Genomic DNA, 27,657 nt, shown 5'->3' on the forward strand with positions numbered 1-27,657 from the left:
ACTGCAGCACAACATCTTTTCAACCCTTCTGTACAAGCAGAAAAAAGCCCTGTGTTATTTCTCCTCATTTTCCTGCTTAAGGAGACACCCAGTCAGCTCCACAGTGCGACCTGGCTGCATCCCAGCTGGGAACCAGCACGACACCTCCAAGCCCCCACCGAGACCTGCCTGGGGGAGGAGACCAATGCCCTCCTACCAGCTGGTGCCCCAAAATTACAGCTGAGCCCGCCTAAGGCCAGATGCCCTAGGGTTCTGCTGCCCCATGCAGCACCCATGCCTTCCCCCTTGCATCTAGAAAATCATTCGCCACCTTTACAGGTGATTTCAGAGCAAGCACCGCGTTGCAGCAATTCCTCTGCATACGCATCGCCGTCATAACATGTATTTAAACCGACGTTATTACATACTGTAAGGCAGCAGCTAAAACAACAAGGTCACGCATGAATTACGGGGGTCCTTCCTAGCTCTGCTCTGTCAGCTGAAAACTTGCCCCGTGCTGGAGGGAAGGAGCAGGCTGCAGTGCCCGCGGCATGGCGTGCTCACCCGCCTCCGCAGGAGGAAGCACGGGGCGACAGGCCAGCCTCGCACGCAGCAAATTGCAGGGGTCGGGTGGAAGCCAAAGCGCTCCCAAACACAAACCACTGCAGGAACAAGGGTTTGGGCTTTAAGCAGGGGCCCTGGAAGACCTTTCATCGCCACGTCCCAACCTGAGGTTTGCATACGCGATTTCTGTATTCCAAAAAGAAAATGAATTCTGTGGTTGTTGCCATGGGCAAAGCCATTGCCATGAGCGGATGCTTTCCCTTCAGACCCTCCTATAAATTGCTTATTTAGGAAAAGACGAGACCTTTAGCAATTAAATGACACCGAGCTTTTTGGCTGCATGAGAAACAGATACATCCCAAATTTTAAAATGAGCACTAACAGCCCTCCTGTAATAGCTGTTTAACAGTTTCCAACCAAAGACGTTATAGTACTAAGCCTCATAGCTCCTCCATGGGACACTGAATCCGGCAGGGCTGACCCAAGCCTGTAGGCCCTGGTAGGGCTGCAACAGACCAACACCACTGCATTTTTCTTGAACTTCAGTCATTGATCTGCCCAGAACAAATGGGAAAAAAAAAACTAAACATTTTCTGATTTTGTGTGCAGTCCAGAACATCACCAATAGCTCACAGCTTATTGTGACCCACCCTAGCACATTTAAGACAGTCGTGCCTAGCTCCTTCCTTCTCCTTCTTCCTTTTCCAGCACAGGGCAAGATCACACTGCAAGTGCAGATAAAAAAAACAGCAACATTAAACTATTTGTTTTGATTTCCCACATTTAATTCCCTCTTTGTTGGGCTGGGAGAAGGCACAAAGGATTGCGCCCTACTCTGAACCCAGTAGGTTGAGCGGATTCGCCTCCCTGCTTCGAATCACACCTGACTTCTATGCCATCCCAGCAACTCGGATTCCCCAACACCACCACCACCCTTCTCTTTGATATTTTTCATCTCATCTCTGACCTGCTTCTATTCTCTTTTTATACCCCACTTCCCATACAATCACTGTTCTCCAACAAATACACTGCCATATACAAGCAAGAGTGCAGGAAGTGGCATCAAGTGAGTCTGCCATTGCTGCAGATCCTTTCTGGATTTCGTTTCCTCACTATTTGCCTTGGCCCTCTAAAGCCCTGCAGGCTCTGCACGTAACAAGGCTACCCATAATCAAGGATTCAACCACAAGAGCAGGAAAAGCCTTCTGCCAGCGAGAGCTGCACTTCAAGATGCTCCCTCCTCCCCTGTCCCAAGAAAATTACCTCCCTTTAGAAAACAGAAAGGAAAAAAAAAGGAAGAAAAAACCCTGGGGAAACTAAAGAGTTCTCACGGTGACTTTTATTTGGTAAGCAACAATATAAACATGTGAATAAGAACAGGCATAATTTGCAGGGCTGGCCTTTGATCCAGAGCACCCTGAATCTAGCAACCCTTCCATGAGCAGATGAAGGTGAACCTTCACCAGAGACTAGCCGAAGTTGCAGTCCACCAAGACCTTTGTCATGGAAAAACCAACGCTTGAATATATGCTATTACCAAACTTATGTGCAATCTTGGAATGTATTAACCCTCCTCCTCCCCTCCTCTCTCAGGGTGAAAAAAAAAATCATAGAGCTGCAAACCAGTAAAAAATTGCTTCCAGCTAACTGAGACTGAAATGGTCTGTTGGACTATAAACTGAAATATCATTCTGGAGATAACCAGCTGGTTGTGACACAAAGTACTGTATTTACAACTCGAAAATATAACTGTTATATACTTTAATTTATAGCAAATTTAATACATTAGTGTTTACAAAATAAATTCTGGACTCAACTGAAACAGCGTGCTGCTTAGCAAGTTCTTTTTCCTTCCTCTCACTTCAACTGAAAAGACCAGCAAGCTTAAAAGCTTCTTCTGTGATCCATGCACAACTGTTGAGATGTTGAAAAAAGAGAACGTTTCCTGCATCTCTCTAGTCTTGTTGCTCGATACATTCTATTACTCAAGCTGTACAGTTCAAACCTTAAGCTGTCCTTTAACAATTCCATACACATCTCATGAAAACTACTCAGATACTAACCAGTGCACCAGCTAACATTACAAACTGAAGAAATATCTTATCCATATTAACTAGCTCACACAACAGGAAAGAGGAAATATAACTACACATTCAATCTCTTATTTCTAACAGCAAAGCTGCAAACTCCATCACTTGAAGTAAGATACTTCAGTAAGTGAAACAGTACCATACAGTTCAAGAAACATTTTTTTTTAAAAAAACAAACATTTTAATAGTATAAAAAGTTGTTTACTGGTGTTTCTACTATAAAGCTTTGTTCCACAAATCAAAAGTGATAAAATAATTAGATATGTTTACAGTGATAAGAGACTGCAGTGAAGACATTTCAGCTCACATTTTGCTGATCACTTCAGTACAACATAGACTGTGACTGAATTATTAACACATACCTATGACACAGAGCGAACTGCAGACATGAAGTGCACACCTGAACATGGAATTTTACCCACTGCATGGTAACTTACTTTCTTCAGCCCTCCTTCTCCCCTCCAGAAAGCACTGTAGGCAAAAACTGTATTCAGAAACTAAGGCATATAACTACTCGACTGCAGGAAAGCAACCCTTATTGTAGGAGGTGCACGGAGGAAAAATGGATGTACACGAACACAGCATGGTAAATCCCAAAGTTACAAGCCAACTGTTTTTCTGTAGATAAAATGACATCTGAAAAAGTGAAAATGTACAAAAAATAAAAACTGTCAAATAAATAAAGAATACAGATGTTAATTAAACACATATATAAAGAAACGTATTGGCATACTGTATGCAGTATACGGTATATTCATAGAATCATGTGGGCTGGACAGCACTTAATAAGGAGTCACATATGAAGATGTAACCCCTTGTCTCTCTCCTCCAAAAGATCTTATGGTTTCTGGATATGAGGTGCAACCTTTTACACTGATGCATAAATCCTGCATCATATTTCAGTTTTGCCACACCTAGGATGCATTTTAGTATTATTATTATTTTTTTTAAAGATCCACAGAGAAGTCCAAAAAGTTACAATGGTCTGAATCACAATTTTTGCAACCCTGTCCATGCTACGTTGTCTCTTGGGTTTCCTACCAGCTGAGACTTCAGTAATTGTACAGTATATCAAACCGCAGTTGTTCACAACGAACTGGGAGCCAATAATATGGACTCTTCCATACTCTATTTGGCATTTTCTACATTCCTGAACTGTAGATAGCTATTGTACTATAAGTGTGTTACACAAAGGCTGCTGAAACCATTAAAAGTGATGTAACAATAGTAAGTGTCAAGTAAGTCCGCTATAATACAGAATCCGGGTCTAGGTCTATTAAATGCTATATCCACATAACATTTTAAACCATGAAATATTTTATGCATTTTCCTTTTTTCTACAAATATTGTTGCAAACTTGCTGTTAATTGTGTCACGAGGTTCGCATTCCTACTTCTCCAAGGATTTTTAATTCAAATGTTTAACAACCATATCTACGCTAGGTACACTTAAAGTAGACATTGAAATTTCAAGTAAAATGAACTGTAGCCACATCTACTGGACTCTATACACGTCCCGACATCTAGATTTACTTTGATAAGTTATACAAATACATAATACATTCTTAAATAATGTAGACCCACAATATTAATTTGTGAATCTTTCCACGTTATAAAACCATTTTAACAGGAATGTTTATCCACCTGTATTACTGTTTTAGTTTGCAGTGTCTCTTGCTTTTCTGTTTCCACAGATTACTGTACCAGTTCTTAGGCTTTGGCTATTGAAATCTCTTATTTGAATGAGGCAACACTGGTTATTAAGGCTGTTTTGTTTTTTTCTCTTATGAAGTTTCATTCCTTATTATGACACTGGTTTCCAGAGCAGGATGACTATCTTGTGTCTTCAGGTTCTGTTTTTATGACCTTCCTTTCTATGTTGTTAAAAGCCGAGTGAGGAAAATCCTTTAGAATACCAAGGCCTTCTGCGAGAATAAGAGAAAGAGAGAGGTTAAAAGTACTGCTTGAAAACACATATTACGTTCTTACTTCAAAAAAAAGTCCATGAATTTTACAGATACTGAAAGTTGAAGCAATAAATAAATCCTGCCTCTTCCTTGTGGGCTTTAACCCACTTGGGCTATAACCTTGGTTACATTACAGTGATGACAGAGTAATCACCACAGATTTACTTAAATTCTCCCCAGGAGCAGGGCTTAGTGCAGATGCACTCTTCACTAGCAATTTGAAAGGGAAATTCTGCCTGGTGAATGATTCCTGGGACTGGGACAGCCAAACTGCACAAAAGCTGACCTAAGATTTCGATACTCCAGAACAGAAGATGCAAGATTCTTCTCATCTTTCAATAACCTCCTTCCTATTGCACCTTCCAAACTCAGATGGAATTTTGTTATTTTTCCCACAGTTGTGAGTCTCAAGAATTCCTCACTTTATCTCAGTGAGCCAACCGCGAAACTGAAACCGTCCAAATACACTGTACAAAGGACTTGTGCCATCTTCTATCAAACTTCAAATTAGTTTTTCCCAAAGCCAAAGGGAAATAAGAGAAACAGCAAGCAGAACTCAGTGAATGGGAAACCTAGTTCAAGGCACACGTGGCATGATGTGGTACAGAGTACAGAAACAGCGCTAGGTCCTTATAAGCCAGGTTAGAAAATCTTTTTATAAAAAGCAAGTTTATAATGTGATTCCTTTATACAGACTGAAGCCTTGTTACAACCAAACTGCATTGCAATAGCAGCAATGTAATAACAGTTGGAGTTTGGGTCAATACCTCTCTGAGGACAGACACATGCCAGAACTTGCTTATCTTAATCTAGTTACTGTATCCAACTCCAAGTTTATCCCAAATAATATTCAATCTGTTTCTAGATTAACAAGTAACACCACTCTTGAGGTTTTGTCCAAAGCCTTAGTTAAAAGGTTACACACAAAGCATGTCAGACTGAGCTACCTTCCTCACTCACTGTATTAAGCACTTCATCAAAGCTTTTCTAAAAAGCTGATTCATTTACAAGGGACGGCACTAACCCGAGGACTGGGACTTTGCCTCACCACCAGGGTAAAGCCGGATCAGTTCGCTGCACAGAGGTTTTCCAACATGCTGCTCTCCATCAAGTGAAATGTGCTGCAACTGTCTACTGGGAAGATTTGACATTCGGAGATTCAGCGGTCTCTCACCTGTAAGTGGTTCGCAGTGAAACATGGATGGAATAAAAAAAAAAAGTGATATTAAAAATCAAGTAGAGACTTAAATGAATACTAATTCTATCACCAAAAGTTCATCTTAAATATCAGCTGCCTAGGAACATTTGTAGCAAAACAAGGGCTATATAAATATGGTGCTATACAGACTATTCCACAGGCATTGCTAGAAAGGGGCACCAATCCATACAAAACTCTCTTATTCTGCCCCAAAAGCCCATTGAGATCCCCAAAAATCCCTCTCCCACTGCACAACATATAAAGAAATTTGTACCATCTGAGGAGCTGGATCCACACACCTATTTCTTTCTGGGTATTTGAGTGCTGCTTTGCTTGACCGATATACACAGATGAAAACCTATGTTCTAATGCTTATTTGTATTGGCTCCCTTAGTTTTTCCTTTTACTGCTTCTTTTCCATCCTTAAAAAAACAAGCTCTTAAAAAAAAAGCCTTCTGCAATATTTCTTGTCCATGTTTAACATTTTCTCTCATTTCACAACATCCAAACAGAAAGCAATCAAATGGAACATTCCTAAAATTAATGCAAGCTAGGGAATAGGCAGTTGGTAAATCAAATAGATAACCAAAAAATTGAGCTTTCTGAAGAACAGCAAGCTCCTAAGCACATTATTAGAATCTGCTTACTTCTGAGCAATTTACATAGCCAACTCCTCAAGCATTGTTCCTAGACTGCACACAGGTAAACAAAAAGAAGTACCAACTACATTATCAGCCTTACCTTTAATCTCCACAAAGCAAGAACACAAGTGACCTGCAACGTTCTGCTCTGTTTTCAAAACTTAGGAGAGACCTAGAGCCAAGTTCTGCCCTCACTAACAGCAGTGCACCCTACACTTTCTTCCCTCCCTATGTTATCCGTAGGGAAAGCAGTCTGCCCAGTAACACAGCAGAATACGACTGCACATCTGATTGCGTTATTTAGACTGTAAGCACTTGAGGGCAGAGATCTTGTCTTGTCCATTCAGTGCTCGGTGTTCTGTTTTTGCTGTACTGTACTAGATAAATAGCACCACTGACGAAGGTTGCATAATATCAAATGCATTTGCTGGCAGCAAGACCATGCCTGGAAGCTACTATACCTTGTCCATCAATGTTATCTAATGACATGCCATTGGGGCTGTGCTCTTCTGAGTTTTGTCTGTAACATCCTGTGGAAAGACGTCTCTCTAATCCAGCCTGGCTGCAAAGAAACTCCATCTGTTTTGCCATTACCTTTTCAGACTGCAAATAAAGCACAAAAATAAAATAAATAAAAAAAACACAAAAAACGCCTCTTTAAATACATATATATAGTGAGTCAAAACACAGGGAAAAAGCAGTATCAGATGATAAGACTAACAGCCTAGATACAGTTTTTTTGTTGACTCATATGTACAGATGTGTGCTTTACAGTTTCTTCAAAAACTATCAAGCAAACAAAATATTTTTGCACCCATAAAGATTTTCATACTGTATATCTGAGTCACTCAGGAATACTTGAAATGCAAGTTGCTGTAATTCATCCACACAAAAAAAAAAGCAATGCTAAATTCTGTTCTTAGAAAACACATCAAAAACACACTTTCTGCACTTTAGGACTGCGGGTTACGTGAAGAGAATCTCAATAAAAGCAAAAAATAATGTCTTAATTATCCAGCTTAGCTCTGCTCAAATACACGTCTTCACAAAGTATTCCAAGAGTGATGGCAACATCTGCTAAAAACTTATGCCAAGATTTCACTAGACATCTTGGAATCTTTATTTTAAGAAACAGCACTACACAAGCTTAAAAATCTGCCATTCTGAAAGTGTAGGATGACAGTATGTTTGTGGGGGATAAAGGTGTGAAATGTCTGTCTAGAAGAAGAACAAGACCTATACACCTCTAGAGAGTGAAATTAAACAATGCAGTGCAACGTGGGAGGAAATGGCGTCTGAATGTTTGTCATTGAATTTAATGCCAGGAGAATTCTAACTTTCAATATAATCTTGTTCTTGAGAATGTAAATAAGCATCTTGCAAAAAAAAAAAAGGAAAATTACAAGCCAAAAAAAGTTGATTTAGAAGAGCACCAATGAACATAAGAACAGAAAAAGTACAAAATTAACACCTAGGATCAATAGGAGGGATTTCACTTCTCTTCTAGGTAATTCCGTAATTGTTTCAACTAGTACAGATGCTTATTAAAAAGAAGTAATGGCATTTTGAAGAGCACTTAACTTTTCCTGGTAGATGATGAAAGCCTGACTTCCCATGAAAGTCTGCTTCCTCTGCACAGTTCAACACTTAAATACAGTGACAGCGTAACAGACCAGCAGAAGCTGAGTTTCTGCAGCACAGCGGTGACCCCGACAGCAGGGTAATGACACAACCAATATTTACTTACTCTGACTTAGAGGTCGTCAGGTTCTGCAGAAGAACACTGAGAGCTCAAGCTTGGTCTTGGGAGGTAGGATAAAAAAACCTATTTTCAAATAGTTTACATTCAATTGTGCTATAGTTTTGCTATTCTGTCAGTGCTGTTGCTACTTTTGAATGGTTAAGCCATTTTTAAAGGAATGAAACATTTAAGTTCTCACTCACGTAATCTTTGTTGCTTAATTCGAATAAAAAGAGCAGGAAGTATTTTAAATTGCAACGATGGGGAAAACCCAGAGAGCTGCAGATACATTTGAGCTTAAAACAAATTCCACTTAACAGTGGAAAAGAGGTTTGTTTTAAACTCAAATGCACCTGCAGTAGTTACGCAGCGCCAACCAATGAAAACTTGAAAGCATATAAAAGATGAAAATAAACTTCTAAAAACCAAGTTTGTTTACCAATTATGTGACATCAGAACACATAGCATAGCTGATTTTTGATGCAGCACAACGAACAGAATTTGCATGCCCATACACTGCTTTGCAACCGAAGAATGTGGAAGCCAGGCTAACATACCTGGTCCCAGGAAACAGGAGCCTAGCTCCCAAATGTAATCTTATGTGAAAGTTTTGTGATTACATTTGCCCAAATCAGTTATACCAAATAAATTTGTTGCAATTTAACATGAAATGCCTCCTTAGAAACAATAGGCAGTAGGAGATGTGTATTTTACCTCAAGGCCAGGATACGCTACAGAAAAGACAAAGAATCGGAAACCTGTCTTTGTTTATTGAATGCCTTCCAGATACTCAAAAACATTGTACTTCTATCAGGCTGAATGTTATTTACAAAGGCAATTTATCCTCTCAGATCCAGAGGTTCACTATTTCCTAAATATAGTGCCATTGCCTCTTAAAAAGAAACGTCAGAACTGAGGACTCCAAGTTCCCCTTCTCTATTTATTCCTCTAGGCTCAACAACTTGAACTTTCCATTTATAGCTAATAACACAAGTAAAACAGCACAAGTTGTACCAATAGTACTCTACTTGCTCCAACAGGAATCGTGTATTTTCAAGCCTTCCATGCTAGATCTTACCTCCTTGGAGCGAACAAGGTTAAAGCTGTAGCACCGTGTCAGAACAGTTTCAGAAGGCAAACCCAAATTAAAAGTGATGCAATCACAGCTAAGCTAGGTAGCCTTTGAAAATTGAAGGTAATTGCTTTAGTCATCAAAGCAATGCATCAAAATCAATGTACAAAGACACGGCCCGTATTATTCACGGTGTTGTGTAGTTGGTTTACCTGGGAGTTAAGAGCTGCTGAGTCTTCACTCTTTCCTTTAGCCAAAGCAAGTGGCATTTTGTCTGGCTGATAGAGTGTTTGGACTGAGTCCTGGAAGTCAGGATAACCATCCTATTAAGCATAAGAAGAAACCAAACACCAAGAAGAATAATATATTATTGTTTTTTTCTGCACCCTGTCTCTCTCTATACCCAAGAAGAAAACAAAACAAAACAAGCAACATTCCTGAACATCTGTGAGAATTCTGGACTGGAGTTTACATATTTGTACTGCCCATTTCATTTAAGTTTTTGTCTAAAACATACACAGCCCCTCTACAGTGAGGGCCATATCTAACATGGCATACCCAGACAATTATATCTCATCTCTCACACTTTCAGGTGAATCCTATTGTTGTCACTGACATTATACTAGTCTACATCAAGCTTTGCCAGGCAAATTTAGGTCCACTGTTTCTGTCACTCTTTACATATAGCTGCTTTGAAGATTAAGAAATCAAATTTATATGTAGTCAAGACTAAGGCACAGCAGCTGCATATACTAACCTTGAGAAAATGAGGGAAGCCTCCCCAAATTCAACATACTTCACACAAAAACTACCCTAGTCTTATAAAACGAAATAGTTTTAGAAGCAGAGTAGCAAAGATCTTATATGCTATGGGAAATAACAATTCAAGAGTTCTTTCAGTCTCAAACAGTTATAACATGCAAATCTCTTCTGCAGCTTGCATATGTACAAATAAAGCAAATGAAGTTCTTGTGAAAGCCTGCCAGACTCCATTACAATAAATTAATCATCGGAGCAATGGTTCAGGATGAGAAATTTATCTTGCTTGGCGTTATAAGGAAAGCTCATGTAAAACAGAGGAACATCCATAAACATTTACAAAAGCAGAATATAGGTGACTGTGTTAAAATGGGAAAGGATGCTAGAGGTCTTAAAATAGACCCAAACCTGAAAGACGTGACATTTGTGAGGATCTGTAGACCCAAGTATCAAAAGCATGCCAAATTATGTAGATTTTCCTTTTGGATTCTGGAGGCACATGCATGCAAGTAAAAGCACTTTTGACAATAGCCAAACAAATAGGTTACCATCCAAGAACAAGAAACTCAATCTTTCAGAAAAATCACAGGGGAAAGACTGCAAGGACTACGCAGCTGGCAGGCTGCACGCTGCCCTGCACAGTGGCGGTGAGACCCTCAGCACGATGTAATGCCAATAAAGTTAATTTTTTCATGCTTCAGGGAAAAAAATAAATAAATCCGTCTGAATGACTGCGTATGGTTTTTATCCACCCAACATATTCCCTCGGGGAAAAACAAACATGATAAGTATGTAAAATTTCATAACCAGGTAAATTGCAACAAAACCTCATCCTCTACAAGAAAGACTTCGCAGTGCATTTCCATGAGCGCTGACCATTTTCATAGTTAGGCCTGGAATTGTTTGGGAGAGGAAAAATGACTGTGTGTAGGCAGATGAAAAAGCGAATACACAAAAACGTATCGCTCAGGATCCTATTTTTGCAACAGATCGGAACACGGTTCTTTATAACGCATCTGTGATCACACGCCAGTACAAAACCAAAGGCTGTTTCCTAAAAGTAGGCCTCGAAGCCTGCTGCCACGACTGTCACCCGTCACTCCTCCACCTCATTCTTTGATGACAACGCAACTCTGGATCCCCACACCTTGGAGATCTTCCCTCTCTGTTGCCGGTTGATCTCATTCCCACCGCCTTGATGACGAGGAACAGGTCGTGCTAGGCGATGACCTGCTTTGCACCAACTTGGTCTTGCTGCTCCTCTTCCCTCTCCACCCGGGAGCGGCCTGCTGCACGCGGCGCTTTCTGTTTTCCTCTGCTGCTGCTCAGTTGTTTTTCAAGCTGCTTCATACAGCAGATGTTCTCAGTCCCACATGTGCTTTTTTGCTCCCTCTAATGACATTTTTCCTATGCAAACAGTAGACTCGACTGCTTTTGCTGTTTTCGTGAAAAACACAGAAATCCCACACTCGCGCTGATTTTCTTTTCAACTGTCTCAGCAACGGTGGAGGTGGGCCTCTTCTCTCTCCCCCGCTACCTGTGCTTCCCACCAAGGGAAGATGTTTCCTCACAGCCTCCGCTCCTGTCTTCCAGCCCGTGCCCCCCAGTTCCCACCGAGCATTGTATAACCAGCTTTTGCCAGCTCTCCTTCTCGTCCTGTTCAGCTGAAGGGCGACGCTGACACACAGAACAACTCCTTCATGCCACGGACACCAAGGATGCGTTCAACTCTCCGTGGCCCTGCTCCCTCGCCTGTTAGTAGTGTATCTGGAAGAGGAACCTCGTCAATCACAACACAAAGCAGCAGTGATGACGGCCTCTCCCTCTGTGCCTACTGGGTAACATACCTGTGACTTACTGTGCTTTCTAAGCTACTGCTGCAACAGCTCATCTCATTGCTCTGAGCGGTGCTGGTAGTGAGTCAGGCAAGATGACAAAATAAGGGGTGTCCCTGTCCCACTACACCTATGTAAAAAGAGATCCTTGCTTTGGAAGGGGAAATGCTGTTTCCATCCCTATTCATCTATTCTGCTCTTTGTCCAGGGCAGACTTAGGAAATGCACCCCTCCCAACCTTTTTTTATGTTGTTGTTGTTATTTTAAAGAATCTGGTTCCAAAGCCCAATTGATTCCATTCCTTTTTTCACTCCCTCGGCACCTTTAGTCTCTCATTTGCCTGGAATTTTTTTTTTCCCTTCTCCTCTGTACACTTCACTCCCACAGCTTGCCCACCCACTCTACGAATAAGAGGGGGAGAGCACACAGGGGAAGAGAAAGGCTTTTACAGGTAATTTGATGTAATTCATGGCATATTGTTTCTCTGTATGCTTGTGTGAGTTTCATATTCATGAAGAGGATAAATTTACAATGGTGGCTGTAACCCAGCAATGTTTAGGCTTGCACACACAGCCCTGCCAGCTCTGCCCAAGTATGACCTTCAGAGTCTCTCCAGAGATTTTTTTGTGTGTGTGTTTGTGTGAAGTATTATTACATTTCAGGAAATTAACTAATCTTTTCTAAGTAACTTTTTACAGTATTCAAGCAGGGTATGAAATCTTTCCAAATCCAAGCTAGTATTTTAGACCACAGAGACATTAACATCCCTGTAAAGAGATATTAATGACTAATGGGCAAAGAAATGGCACATCAAAATACTGAGTTTGGCCTTATAACAGAAATGCAAAACGACCTTCACAAAAAAAAAAAGAAAAGGAAAATAAAATGAAAAAAAAAAGAAAAGCCAGAGCTAGTTACAAGTCACCTGCGTTCTGATCTCTGCATAAGGGTATTAGCATGACAGCAAGCTAATCAAGCCACATTGAAGCACTACAACTTTAAAAACAGGATAAGGACTACTTATCCAGAACAGAAGGAAAAATCTGCAGCACTTACTACTATTTTCATTTTACCTCCACCTTCCTAAAAAAAATAAAAAAATCCCCAGGCATGCTACTACCAAAAAAAAACTTTTTTCCAGAATGCAACCCTTAAGAACACAAACCATCAGATACAAGAATCATCTTCTGAGTAATACTGCCTCTCTTTTTTCTTTTCTCTCTTTGAAGAAAACCGTGATTTGCAGTGTACCTCAGAATTGTTATGCACCAAAGTAACAATTTACTTTTGGGAGTTCAGAAGAAAGAGGAAAGAGGCATTTACGTTGATGACAGCAGTCATTTCATAGTTAATAATACTATGCTATCATATGAAAGATAATTTCATTTACAATTTCTTATTTTGGAGACAGTCTTATTCCTGAAATAGTCATTCATACAATTAAATTTTCATATGCTTTTTAAAATATGACTGGCAATTTTAGATAGAATTAAACATCCATTCTCAAAATTACTCAACTAAAACAGCGTCTAGAGAAAGCAGGCCTTTCAGACTGTTAAGATTTCACCATCCAGAAAATAAGAGAATGTATGTCCCCTAAAGTTGTCCTAATCTTTCTGCCTGCCCCCTCTCCTTCCCAAAAAAGAAGTTTCAGACCATATTGTTCAGGCTTTTAATTCCTTCTTTCAATGAAGATCCCGTGGAAAAAAGCACCTCCCTTACAGTGTGTCATTTTAGATACTTGCTCATCATCAATTATCAGTGAATGAAGACAGGCTTTCTGCTGCTGAAAGCTAATTGTCTGTGAAGTACTATGTGAAGCAAGGAGTAGCAGGTCCCAACCAGCTCTTGCCAATTAAGACTAGACTGGACAAAAGAAGGGAGAATCGAGGAACCAACTTGCAATGTATTGGTCAAGGCTGATAATGGTGTGAAGGTGGATAAAATCATTGAACAAAGCTTTTACCTGATCTTTCTTAAGGGCTGAAGAGCAAGCATAGGTCAAAGCACAACCCAACACGAGTAAAAATGGCCTTACAGAATTATTTTCAAAGCTATGAGTAAACCCTCAACGCACACACATATTTAGTATTGCATAAACTCAAACTACAACTGTACACAGGCTTGTGGAACTATAAAAAAAATCACAAAGAAAATATGAACCCGTCTATATACCTATTCATAACTGCCTTTTCAAAACTAACTGTTCTCACTGGGGTTTGCCACACAGGAAAAGCCCTTGTACAGGTAACAAAGCACCGCACTGCTGAAAAAATGAAAGGCTTGCATTTGGTGCATCATTTACCACAGATCAAGTTACGTATGAGAAACACATCCACATTCCACATACTATAAAGCTCCCCTCTACAGCTAAAGAATATCACGTATTTGCGTGACATGAATTCCAGCTCAGGCCCATCTCACATTCTAACGTACATTTAATCTGCACCTTTTGGAGCAAACAGCACAGTAAAATCCCCACAACGCTATAAATGAATTAGACATCCACCTAAAAGTGAAACAGTAATTAAAAGCGAAACAGTAATTTGTTTAAAAAATAAATAAAAGGGGAAGATCTGCTACTTTCATGAGTTACACAGGTATACATATTTACGACAATTTGTTTGTTTAAATAAGTGACTCCTATTTACTTTTCAGTAGTGGCAACTCAACAAAAAGGTAGACTACATATATGCTGACCCTGCACTCTCAACATGAAACTCCCAGTAGAACACCCATTTCCATAAGCAAAATCTTGTGCAGGTGTATATATTAGCCACATATACATGCTTGTTGTGCTTTTGGCACAAAAGTAATTACAAAAACCAGTAAATTAATAACTCTTGGCATAACCATGTGTGTTGATGTATACAGCTTTTTGTTAGCTTTTGACTTTTTAATATTGTCAGTTCTAGAATTCATAGCACAGTCAGAGCTAGCTAATATTCCCCCAATCAATCCTTATCCAGAACTTTGGATTCTAAACAAGATAAAAAGCTGACCCAAGAAACTTTAAAAACAACCAAAAACACAAAAACAACAAACAAAAGAAAAAACAACACCCCACCTCACACCGACTTGAAAGCGAGAGGCCTTATGGGAAGACATTTCCTATAGTGCTCGCGTTTATTCCACCACAGGAAATCAATCAGTCCCATTCCTTCCCCTCCTACACGCACAGTGCACAACACTGAGAGCAACTTCACCATAAAGCAGATCCTACTCTTTACCCCTGCTCCTACAGGTTCCTCCAACAAGCATTTACATTTTCAGAGACTCTGGCAATGGATCTCACCCTCTCTCTCACACCCATCAACTGTCTGTCAAATGTTTTTCTGACAAACTTCCTTTGACAGATCCCTTCAAAACAGAAGTCAGTTTTAGCACACATAGGTTAAAATATAGGAGTCTCAATACTGTACCTCTATCTTGATTCTCTTTGGTGACAGTTCATCCCGTTCTCCGCATTTAGATCTAGAAGACAAGACACACACGCTATCAAATTAACCCCGATCACCAGAAATACTCATGAGAAATGGTCAAGAAACAGAAAAAAGAGCAAGAACCAACGAGATGCTCAGAAAAAGCCTCCAATTCACTTGGACTTGGCAGTAAAAGTCACTCAAGTATACAGGAGAAGAATACAAGTGCCTTGTGTTGTTTTCAGAAGTGTCAAAAGACCCATGCACTCTTCTTCCGAACAGAAAGGAAATCTGCTTGAGCACACAGAAATAGAGAAGCGCCTTTGACTACCCAGAATGGATGTGTATTTACATATAATCAGCATGGAAGAACTGAGAGCTAAAGAAAACCACGAGAAGCCCCCAGAAGTGTTATGAATATGTATTTTGAGAGGCCATTGCAATAAATATCAGTTAAAATTTGAAAGCAATATAAAGTATCTAAAAATAATAAATATGATGAAAACTTCATTTTTAATTGTACTCAAATGCTATTAAGCCTTTGTTACTTTTTCATAACAGCAGTTCATTTAACAGAACATTAACAACTGAAATTAAGACTCAGCTCCAGTTCTTTTAAGCAGGTTTGTAAGCTACTCCCCCTATGACCTTATCCATTCTCTGGAAACTAGCAAACCCAATCAGTATATATTCAAAAAAAATTAAAAAAAAAGATACATTAGGAAGCTTTGACTACTCTGCCAATTTACATTAAGCCTACAATTGCCTCAAATACTTGAAATGCTAGCCTCTCAGATGCCTCTCCACCTGCGCTATCGTTGCAAAAATCTGGAAAACTAGAGAACAACTAAAAGGTAATTCAAGACAGCTAAATCTTAGCAGTTTGAAAGCTTCATGACTTAAATAGTATTTTATTAACCTCCTCAGAAGAGCACTTTGCTAGCTAGAGAGCAAGAAGAAAGCATCTCTTGTGCTTCAAAAGAAATGCTGTGAAATTGATTAAGTAAAGGTCCTTCGAGTTAATTAAAACCTTACTTGGTGGTCCTGTAAGTATACTTGTATGTAACTTCTCGAGAGATTTGCCGAGCTAGTGCGAAGAGTTCATCTCTCCTGGTCAACAATGCATTATCTTTCACACACAGCTGAGCGGCTGCTTCATTAACTGTCAGCTGGAAATTAAACACAGAGATTCATGATTTTGTATACTTTCACCCATTACATTTGTAGAAGTACCCTTCTTCTGAAATAATGAAAGATTTCAATGCCAAGTAAAATTACTTGTAACTGTATAGTACACCCCGATGGGTTTCTTCGACTTTTTTATATCCTTAATAACACAGGTAAGCCTCTGAGAAAAGACACAAATGTAGCTGGTGCATTTAAAGTCCCTTCAAGTAAAACATCATTGTAAGACACTCTCAATGTGCCCTGCTTGTGCCTCAACCCAGCATTAATTAAATCTCAGTATAAAACAGTAGCTCTGAACGTTCACAGTGTTTGGATCCCAAAGCCTGGTTTACAGGGAATACTATTTTTATAACTGCAATATGCCCAGGACTTGAAAAAAAAAATCTGACAGTGTGGGTACAGATGGCTTTCCCTGGTGAATACAGCATAAATTCTGTAGAAGGTGATGGTTTAAGAAACGATTAAACTTTTTTTAGCTATGTTTCTCACCCTCATGTTTGTGAAGACTATCTTCAGACATGAATCAAATGTAACTTGTTTCAAGGATGTTTTCCCGAGCCTGCTGGGACACATTTCTAGTGTCTCTGCTGCTGGCAATAGTTTCATAAAGAGGAAAAAAAAAAAAAGCCTGAAGTTAAGGCTCAAAATGGTTTCACAATGCTCTTCAGAAGCCTATAGGAAGTGGTGATATCATCATGAATTATACCAGCTTTATAATACTGCTGTCTGAAAAGCAAACGATCAATGCTAAGGACAAACAACAGAATTAACGTAACGAGAGAAATCAAAACTGAGATGCTGGAGAAGAGATTCCCTGTTCCTCCCACAGTAAACAGGAGCTGAAGAGACATTTTCACTTCTTCCTCGGCTGAAGAGCAGCCAGCACTTGTAATTAGGCCTAACAGCAAGAGGTCAAAATAACGCTGCAGGTACTTGTTCCGAAGTGCACTCAAATCTTCTTTCTTTTTGGGAACAAAGCTGCTTCGCATGGGCTTGGCTTCTCGCAAACGAGCTCAGCCTAAGCTTTGCTGCTACCGCCAACAAAACGTTCTGTATCTGTCTCAGACTAGTGAATATTAAAAAGCAGCGAGGTTTTCCACAGCACAGTCAGCATATTCACGCCGACTAAGCCGTGCCATTGCCAACCCTCGATCTGGCAGAGCTGGCAGCACAAAACAACGGCAGGTCAGCGCGCGGGCGTACGTGGCTGAAGACGGGCAGCAGCGCACACAGGCGGCCTCCAATGCCATCAACACCAAGAACGCCGTCCTTACCGCCTCCTTCCATGCGAGCAGAAGGAGGTGAAGCCGAGGACAGACCAGCGGGGCTGCAGATCAACACTGCCTCCTGGCAAGAAGGCTGGGAAGCTCACTCCTACTAACACACGACAGAGCATTACTTGTGAAGTAGATCTGAGGCCAGCAACTCACCTGAACTACTGCACGCTCCATCCCTTAAAGACCGAAGCTGTCCCATGAGGTGAACAGCCCTCAAACTGTCCTTGGGCAGAGGTCTTGATGTCACCCAAATGAGAAATTTTGTCTAACACAACACTTGTTCTCCAGGGAGGTTGAAAAGCAAAATTACGTTTCAGGAGAGCTGCGATTCTCTCAGCAGCCAGCGCCCAGTAGCACCTCACAAGAAACTGCTGTTCTTAATACTTCGTAAGCATTTTTTCACCATCTTTAGCAGAAAAGCATCTGATCTGATTAGGACATTTCCTGCGATACCTGAATGCTAAGCAGGCTGAAAACGTGTCTTTAACAGGCAAGCTAGGTATGTTGCCTGATCCTTTAGTCTCTGTACAGACAAAAAAATCTGATGGAGATCAGATGTACAAGGGTGGGAAGTTAAGGTTTAACTTGTGAAACATCTCTAGGTCATTACGTTCCTACAATACAAAATGCTAAAATAAACCACTACCCATTTGAGAGGAACAGCTGTTCTATAATGTCTGTCTTTTCAGAAAGACGGAGAAAAAAATACAAAAATAAATGATTAATACAACACCTATGGAAAGGATTATCAATCAAAGCCAGCAATAATTTTGGTCAGAGTGATAGGTATTACTTTGCCCAGGATGAATAACATTGCTAATGTTTACAAAATAATTCAAAGTATTTTTTAATCCCTCAATAAAGCGTTGAAAGGTTGCAAAGAGCTGAAAGGGCTGAAATGCTTTGGGTACTTGTAGACAAATGCTATTTATCCTAAACACAGGAGAAAAGCCAAATGTTTGTTTGTTTTTCCTGCTTTCTTCTTTCAGGTCACATCCAGACTTACTGAAGTGCATCATGGCTTCCTGCCTTTTCAGGAGGCATAATACTGCAGTGAGAAAGTGCTGTATGCCTAAAAATAATGATTCTGTATGCTGGAAGCCTTGATGACAGAGCAGTACGTAACCGTACAGGCTCTACAGAGAGGGATGGGTATATTCTCATCTGATGGGGTTCATAAATTTCCCCCCCTAACTAGAAACACATAATTAAATATCAAGTCCTACTGTTTTGGTGAGTCAACAAGGGAAAAGGGAAGACAACAAGTTAGACAAAATTTATCATTTGCATTTCTTACTCCTGTTTCTCAAACTATTAAACAGGATTTTTTCAGTTTTATAGGCACCTAGACAAGCACTGAAATATTAATACGCAAATAACAAATCTGACTCAAACATGCAAGAGTCACTGAGTTCAAGGGCACGTCTCATACTCATCCCTCCTCCAGTCCAACTTTAAACATGAATTGCTCTCCCTGACTGAAAAGGTGTGTAATACCAAGACAATGGGATGGATTAAGGACTGTACATTTATTAGTTTTGGAACCTCCTTGTTTCAAATCTGTATATATTTTTAATCAGATTTAGTCTGGATAAGTGCCTTACACAGATACTCCTACCAATAGCACGCACTTTCAGAACAGCTCAGTATCTCCAGTTCTCACTGGCCTGTAATGGCTGCTCAAGCCCTTTGAGACACTGCAGTGTTCACACTTAACAGAGAATATTCTCAATAATTCACCGCTAATTTTGCATGAAGTTTGAGGCAAGTTTGCACACAACTCCACCCCGCCTGAGGGGTCAGAGGTGCCCTGATCTCTACCTTAAGAAGCCATCTACTACTTATGCTTTTTAAATTCACAGAGAGGTTTATTCAGCTGCTCATTGCCAGCTGCAGAGAAACCTTGAACTGTGAGGCAGAGTGACGGCCTTGGAATGTATTGAATGTATTAACATGTGCAGAAACAGTATCTGGATGAGCAGAAACTTACCTCCCTGGTCGTTCACGGTCCTGCCTGCTGAGCAGCAAATTGTTTAAGCCATTGAATATAAAAATCCATTGAAATTGATTTCACAAGAGATAAACTCTGGTTAACCAAATTTTAAACAAAAAAAAAAGTCTCAATGATCATGTAGTATTTCTGTATTTTCTGCTTTAAAGTGGAAATGGAGAGAAAATTGTTCAAGATAAAACTTTGTGAAATCCAGCCTCTTTAAACAAACAGCAAACCAATTGTGAGCAAATTCCTCTTGTTTGCATGTGTGCAGTTCCCATCAAGTTCAGCGAGGCCCCACATGCGTAAGTGAGGCATAAGTCAACCACATACTCCTTTGATCCTGTGCCCTTAGTCATAATAGTGATAGAAATATTTCCCAAAGCTAAACCATGCTCTCATTCCATTTTTAAACATGATTTTACAGTGATGTAGTAAAGATCTGCAGAGCAGCACTAAAACAAAGTCACAGAGCAGAGCGGCCCCCCTTCCTTCCAGCTCTTTGCTCTCCCAAGCCCCACTGTTCACTCCTCCGGCTTCGCAGAGCCACCCCAGGGCCCGGCTCGCCTGAGGCGAGCGCTGCCCCAGCACCCACCTCGTATTACGTTGCTGCATGCCAGCAAACTGTCTGCCCAGACTGCACGGTATTTCTGCAGCCACCATCCCAGAGGGAGATGGAAAAAGCACAGAGCCGCACACGCTGCGCTGTAGGCCTCGCCTGCCGCCATCCCCAAGTGAGGAGAATCCTTCTCTCCCGCCCCGGCTGCGGCAACATACACAGGGCACCTACACAATTAAGCCTTTCAAACCCTGCCTCCACCTCGTCAGCCACATGTTCTCTTACAGGAGAGACTTACTTCTGCAAGGGCAGGGGAGAAAGGCTACGTTTGTTCCTGCACACTGGGTGAATTCATAGGTTATACACGTAGCCGCACAGAGCCACAAAGCACGCAAATGGAAGCTGCACAACTAAAAGCGTGTGACATAAACGGAGCTCACTACTGGCAACTTCCCTTGGAAGTGTCTCCCCAGTTTGCTCAAGTCCTTGTGAAGTCACTGCTCGTGATATGCAATTGCCTTATGAGTGTAAATACAGAAGCAAAAATGTAAAAAAAAGTTGTTTCCTCCTACCCTTCTACTCAGAAGCATAAAGACAACTTAGTTTTACACTACAGTTAACACACCTAAAAAACTTCTTTTTGAAGTGAAAAAAGGCTAAAGCCAGTACAGCTTTTTTGGCACTCCTGTAACATAAACACTGCCTTCCCTTTTGGGAACTCAGTTTTACATGCCAAATTTTAAATCCAACTGAAATTTTGCAATCACTGTTAACCGTGAAAATGCTGATGCAGCACTCGTATCAACAGTGTTTTGGCACTGCTTTGACTTAATGTTTGTTCTCTTGTACTGTACTTTGGCACTAGGGAACTATTCCCAACACAGACACACCTATGGCGTTACAACACATGCAGCGTGAGCCTCGAGAAAGCCAGGACAGAAGTGAAGGAGGCCTGCACAGTCTTTTAAGGACAGGAAGGAGCAGATGGTATGCAGGTATTGAAGGGCAAACCTGCATATTAGTCACCCCTCAATACTGGTGACAGTCCTTCCCCTTCCTCCTCACAACTCTTATCACCTGAACTTCACTTGGCTGGCCTGTGTCCCCCGAAAAGAAGTGCCACGGGTTGTATAATTAAGCTTCACACCAATTCAAATACAAAAACCCCACGCCACCAGGGTTAGGGACCTTATCAGCAGAACCTTTTTCACCTCACACAAGCTAGAGAGAAGGGTCTAGAGGTGAGGAAGGACAGCAGTGCAGTAACCAAGCCAGGCAGCCCTGTTACCAGACACAATCCATTTTAGCTATTAAACTTCCAAACCACCTCAAAGGTGCAAGGGAATGTAAAGGCAGGATTGGTTTAAAAAGGTGCCGTATGCTTGGAAACCCAAGGAACATGCTCAGTGCGATACTGGTTCACTATTTCAGTGCCAAACCATTCAGACCCTGTCTGAGGGACCATACAAGGACCGAGCAGTGTGATGACGCAAAGCTGAAGTCATCAGTGCATACACGCACACACGCGCCCCCAGGAAAGGAGGCTTCTACTTCACCCAGGATTTCCATTCCTGGGCAGGGCTAGCTACAGCCCTTGTAAGACACGCAGCTCTCATCACCCAGGGAAAAGTGCCCGTACAAGAAGTGTACCCTCTAAGCAGCATCTCAAAAAAGGCATAGGAACAGGAGAGGGAGCCCTCTGTCGCTCAAGGGATTTTACCTCGTGGAGGGTAAGATGCTTGCCATCCTTTCTTTTTGAGTCAAATCTGCCATATATTGCACTGTACTTCCTGATCTCCTCCTCTTTGTGAGGGTCCTCATCACTCATCTCAAAGATATGGCCAATCATCTTTGCCAGTTTCTTATTTGTTTTCAGTAACTCCTTGACTTCACTCAAGTCACTTTTGGGCAGGGAGGGAACCATACGTTCTACGCATTCAGCAACTGACAGAGCAGCAGCAGCATCCAAGGTCTCACTGTTTTCCTTTGGTGAAGCTGGAGAGCCAAGGTCAGCCGGGGAAAGACTGTGTTCGCTCTCTGTAGTGTGGTGTCCTTGCCAGAGTCTCGGTTCACTGCCGCTCTGTAGCGATAAGTTCCCCACCACATCAGATTTGCTCGCACCCACGCTTTGCACACAAGTTGTGGCAGCACATTTTGGGATCTTCAGGTGAGGCTCTCTGGTACTGCTGTTCCGCTCATAACTACTGCAGGATATCCCCAGCCACGCAGGAGACCCTTCTGGCAGTTTATATATTGGAATGCTGCTGACCGGTAAGGAAGTGAGAGGCTGGTTAAAAAGACCAGGGTTTGTGACCCAGTCCCTCAAAGCTTTCTGCAGCCTTCGAACATGAAGTGGCTTGCTAGCCATGCCTACGAGAGCCATTATCTCCAAAAACTCCTCTTCACCTGCTTCACAGAGCTGCTGGACATCATCACCACCCTGCTGAATGAAGGCATCGAAGTAGAATAAGAGATTTGCTTTTTGTAGTATTCGATACAGCTGCAATTCCCCAAGGGTTCTGGGTAGAGCTGACGCCATCACGGATGACAGAACCTGCAAACAGTAAAAACGGAGAGAGGGTGAACACCAGGATGCTGGCATTCCGACATATTACCCCCCACCCCCCATCCTTCCTTGAGACTGTCAACTCAAGGGATGAGATTTTTTTTCTCTCATTACAAAAACACACGTGGAAACGGTAAAACGGGTGATAGTTCTCTTTTTTGATAATATATTATCAAACAAGAGACTTAGCTGAAACATTTGTGAAAAAACAAATCAGCAGATAGCTGCGATGCACCTACAAAGAAGATGATTCAAACGCGAAGCCAGCTTGTTTTCAGCATTCCCACTTCATGTTTGTTCCCGAGAATGTCATTCAATATTGCTCACTGCTTCTACTACACTCTTTTTTATATCTTCAGATCAAAATGATCACAAAACAATCTGAAGAATTACTGAATATTTGATCGCCTGAAGGAAAAAAAAAAATCATCAGCTGTGATTCTCCTTAATTCTCAAATCATTTCCCCCCCATAGCAATTTGGAGGACTGCAAGAGGAAAGCAAAGAAGAAAGAGATGCTTCACAGAAGCCTGGAGAATTAACGAAGCCAGATCAGTAAAAGGTTGCTTCAGTAAATTTCTAGTTTTCACCATTTTATATTAAAAAAAAAAAAAAAAGGATCTAATGCCTCCGCTGATCTTAATTCCAGCAGCAACATCCACAGAGGAAGCAAAAATTGTGATGGATTCCAACACATACAGTTTAAAAACATTGCTTTGAATTCACCTGCCTGTTCCATTTGCTCAGAGCCCTGTGTGTCACTGATCCCTACAAGATGAAATAGCAGTAGGCAACACAGCAATCGCGCTCCAAAGGCTCCCAAGAGACAAGCTGCATAGTCCTACCCCCCTTATGGCTGGAGAAAAAACACTTCCACAAGTTTCAACGTCAGAAAACACTGTTTCCATAAAACTCATGCTATCCAGAGTTAGCCCACAAATAAGAAACTCTTCAGAGAGTCCTCAGGTCTCTCACACACAGTGGCTTTCACAACTACAAGCGGTTAATTTCCCGTATTATAGCATTAAGCTAAACCATCCAATCAATAAGCCCTCAAGCGTGCAATTTATATTGGTTGTGAAAGTAACAGAACTGAAACACGGAGAAACACTCTGACTCTACTATCATGTTGCTCTTCAAAAAGCAACAACACAGTAGTAACCTAAAAATCAGCACTTATGGCATGATTTGCACACACTGGGGGGGAAACGGTTTTAATAACAAGCATAAAAAAATAAACAAAACAAACACACCACAAAACTGATGCAAGAATAAATGTATTTTTATGGTCACTGTGAGACTGGTAATCAGAAGTAGAACTATGGGAAAAATAATTTTTACAACAGACACTTTTTTTTTTTTTACAATTAGCAACTCAAAATAAATGTACAAATGTAACAAGCAGAACTTAAATTCCTTTCAGGGGGCATCTGAAAGATCAGACACCTGTTCAAAATCAAATCTTTGATTACATTTTACTAGCAAAAATTAAAACTAGGAGCCCAATAGAAACTTTACAAAGATCCGTGCGGTAGCAACAGGATACATGCAAACAGTCTCTCCAGGGGAAAAAAAAAAAAAAAAGAAAAAAGCCTTGAAAAATAAAACAGCTGCACATATCATTCTTTGTACGTTGGGATCTGTAAAACAGAACTAACAGCGCTAGCTGTTGAGATCTGGGCAGCCTCCTCAAGGAGCTGCTGGTGTGACCAAGACCTAATCAACTGTATGCTTGGGAACTCAGGGTGAAACTGGAAACACTGAAGAGATGCTTATTTTAGAAACACAGCTGAACTGTAGAAAATAATAGTTAATTGCAGAAAAACAGCTAAGTACTGCACTCAAAGATGTGAGCTGCAACAAGAAAAACGAAGCAAATCACTTAAGGTAATCCTTTAAACGGTACATAACTCGGTATTTTAAAAATTGTCATTACTTCTCAAGAAGTTCCTTGAAAAATCCTCCCCTTCCATACAAACCTTGACAAGACAAACAAAACTAACAGCTTACGGATTAGTGGTATTTCAGTAAACTGTTCCTAGCCTCCCATTTCAAACGATGTTGACTCTCTTCCATCAATACCACAAATCAACTTATTTATACAACTGCTGCGAGAATCAGCATTTTCCCTGAAAGTCATCCATCTTTGCACCAAATCTACATAAATCTACATAAACGGACTTTGTGCAGAGAACTAAATTGAATTCCGAGATGAAGGTGGCAGGGAAATTACACACAGCCCAAGCGCTCCAGGCAAGGCATGGAGCTAATTTTTCCAGCCCACGGGCTGAAAGAAGCAGCAATAGCCCAGGAGTAGTCTTTACCTCGAGGCTCCTAACCAACAAATCTCCTCCTGACAGACAAAACTGGATTAATATGTACTACGGAGGTGTCAGTAGCGGGTCCACGGTTCAGACTGTGTTGAGGTTTGCACTAAAAGCACGACTGAAATCCCTCTGTTTTGCACTTGGAAGACCAACTCCATTTTCCAAATTTAGTACAGTAACTCCTCAGAGGGCCATGCAATTTTTCCATTTAAGATCGCTCCTAATTTCTGCAGAGAAGACATTTTTGAACACTCCCCCTCTTGACCTCTCTTCTCCTCTCACTAAGCTGAGCTCCTTGTGTCCAGCCGTGCTCGCCCCGCCGCCATGCCGGGCGTCTCGGAGCTCGTGAGGCGGAAAGGCCCCCTCCTCTCCCTGCCAGGACAGCCTCGCCACGCGGCCAGCTGCGCTGCTTCCTCGGGCACTCCTGCCTCCTGTCAGGCTCCACAGCCCAGCTCGCAGGCCACAAAGGCAGCAGAGCAGGTAAGCCTGTCAACCTGGGGAGCAGGGCTCAGGAGGACAGGTAAGAGAAAAGGTTTGCTGAGCCAGCACCGGGATGAGAGGGGACTGCTAACCTGGAGGATACGCAGCACAACTGTTGCTGCCAGGCCCTGTGGATCTATCGGGTAGCGTCCAAGACTCAGCACACCCACTCAGGTCCCAGTGCCACACGTCCCTCAGGTGACCTTACAACAGCTTCTAAGAGCCCTAACGTCACGCTTTTCACCATTGCTCCCATTCCTGAGCGCAGCAGGGGCAGCGCTGCTGGGACAAAGGGCAGGCGGGTGAAGAGGTCACGAAGCGAGAAGGCGGCCGGGAGTCATGTATGCTCCTCGCCAGGGAAAGCACCTCGGGCAACGCTCCTCGTCCACAGCCTGCTCGGCAAGCCTCGGGCCTCCTCGTCGGCAGCCCCAAACAAACCTGCCAGGGGAGCAGCAAGCTGGTAATGTCCTCTGGCAAACTCTGAGGAGCTAAGCCCTGCGATATGCCACCTTACGGGCGGATCTTCTAAGGGATATCCAGCTGCAAAGCCTCTCGTGGCAAACGACAGGAAGGAGAAGCCAGCATGTGAGGGTCTGCAAGGGTAAACCAAGGCGGCGGTGGCAGCCGAGCTGCTGCTTCTCCCCCTTGGCTGCTGAGCGTCCCTGCCAGTGAGGGGTGTGGGAACACGCAGGGAAGGGCGCCCGTTGCTTTACATTTTTCATGCACAGACCTATCAAAGAAGCTAGGAAATTCCCCATAACAGAAAGGCTGTTTAAAATACATTTCAGGCTGCAAACTGCTACAGCCCTGGCAGAACCAGGAAATCACCGGTCAGACCTTCGCTCAGCCTTCGCAGCCCACGACCCTGCCTTCTCATTTTCTGTGTTACCTCCCTGACACCCAGAGCCCGTCGCCCCACTGTGCTGCTCTCCCTCCACTGCACACACTGGCTGCCACCTGAACTCTGACCGCAAACCCGGCTCCTGGGAAGAGAGGAAAGTGGAAAAAAAAAAAAAAAAAAGACGACGGGGACAGGGCAGCGCTCCTAACTCTCTGCAAGCAGCCGCTCCTAACTCTCTGCAAGCAGCCGCTGCCACCAACTCCTTGCGCCGAGGGGACATGCTCCGACAGCAGCCCGGCTCGGTGCCTTGGCCGGTGGGGAGCTGCCGGTTTCTCCCCGTTTTGGGGGGCTGCAGGGAGGTGGCTGTGGGTACAGGGGCACAGAGATGGGAAATGGGGGTGCAGGCGGCTAGAAGCACGGGGCGAGGACCCGGCCAGCAGCACGCTGGCTCTCCGCGGCTGGTTTTGAAGCAGGGCAGCGGAGCGACCCCGCGGGTTTGTGTGCGCAGACGGACGCTGCCCCAGGTGAGCGGCGCCTGAGCCGCCAGGAGAACGCACGCGAGGAAAAAGTGCGAAACGCCGCGTTCCTGCGTTTTAAGCAACAGCGATTATTTCATAACGCCTCTCGACCACTCCGGGCGTTTTGCAAAGTCTCCGCAGACAAACCGGGGCCGGATTCCAGCGCCGGCCGCTCTGCACATTCGCCGCCCTCCCGCAGCGCTTGCCCAGGGCCGGCGGCGGGGCACGGAAGGAAAAAGCACGCAGCAGCCGCGGCACCGGCCGCGCTTCGCCAACCGAGCCGCCTCGCCGTGCCCCAGCACCCCCGCCACCCAACTTCCACGCTGCGGCCGGGGGGGGCCCGGCGGGGCTCCCGCACCGCCCCAGCCCCGTCCCCCCGCCCCGCTACCTACCGGGGGGCTGCCCGCCGCCACCACCGCCGTCCCGGCGCCGCCAGCCTCAGCCCCGCCGAAGTTCCTGCCGTGCCCCCCCCCGCGCAGGCTCCTCCTTTCCCATCGGGTGGGCGAGCCGGCCACGGCCCCCTCGTCCCCGGCCCCCTCGTCCCTGGCCCCGTCGCCGTCTCGGTGCGGGGGGGGGGGCGCGGCGCGGCCGCCCGCCGCCGGCTTCGCCCTGCTGGCGGGGAGGGGACGGGGAGGGGAGGGG

At 42.9% G+C, this 27,657-nt stretch overlaps 1 protein-coding gene across 3 annotated transcripts; it reads right to left on the reverse strand.

The window, feature by feature from the left end:
* Nucleotides 1-1,864: 1,864 nt before the first annotated feature.
* Nucleotides 1,865-27,657, reverse strand: NAB1 (NGFI-A binding protein 1). 3 transcript variants are annotated; one of them, XM_080598825.1, is made up of 8 exons: nucleotides 27,408-27,657; nucleotides 22,005-22,838; nucleotides 16,303-16,436; nucleotides 15,268-15,319; nucleotides 9,464-9,574; nucleotides 6,900-7,041; nucleotides 5,648-5,773; nucleotides 1,865-4,557 (listed from the first exon to the last, which is right to left on the reverse strand). In XM_080598825.1, exons 2-8 carry the CDS (start codon nucleotides 22,821-22,823, stop codon nucleotides 4,466-4,468), a joined length of 1,476 nt encoding a protein of 491 aa, XP_080454951.1. In that variant the 5' UTR covers nucleotides 22,824-22,838; nucleotides 27,408-27,657; the 3' UTR covers nucleotides 1,865-4,465. The 3 variants fall into 3 exon arrangements, with proteins under 3 accessions (XP_080454951.1, XP_080454950.1, XP_080454949.1); XM_080598824.1 differs by having other exon boundaries at nucleotides 1,865-4,554; nucleotides 5,624-5,773; XM_080598823.1 differs by having other exon boundaries at nucleotides 5,624-5,773; nucleotides 27,408-27,656.

The sequence above is a fragment of the Anser brachyrhynchus genome (genome assembly GCF_964034855.1).
Source record: "Anser brachyrhynchus genome assembly, chromosome: 7".
Taxonomy (NCBI): Eukaryota; Metazoa; Chordata; class Aves; order Anseriformes; family Anatidae; genus Anser; species Anser brachyrhynchus.

What these genes read in the sequence shown, in the direction of transcription:
- NAB1 (XM_080598823.1), bottom strand. Translation starts at nt 22,823, where the DNA reads ATGGCGTCAGCTCTACCCAGAACCCTTGGGGAATTGCAGCTGTATCGA. An exon ending in AGCATCTTACCCTCCACGAG is followed by an intron (nt 16,437 to 22,004) that starts GTAAAATCCCTT and finishes TTTAATTTCCAG; the next exon opens with CTGACAGTTAATGAAGCAGC. An exon ending in CAGCAGCTCTTAACTCCCAG is followed by an intron (nt 7,042 to 9,463) that starts GTAAACCAACTA and finishes CTTTATTTGCAG; the next exon opens with TCTGAAAAGGTAATGGCAAA.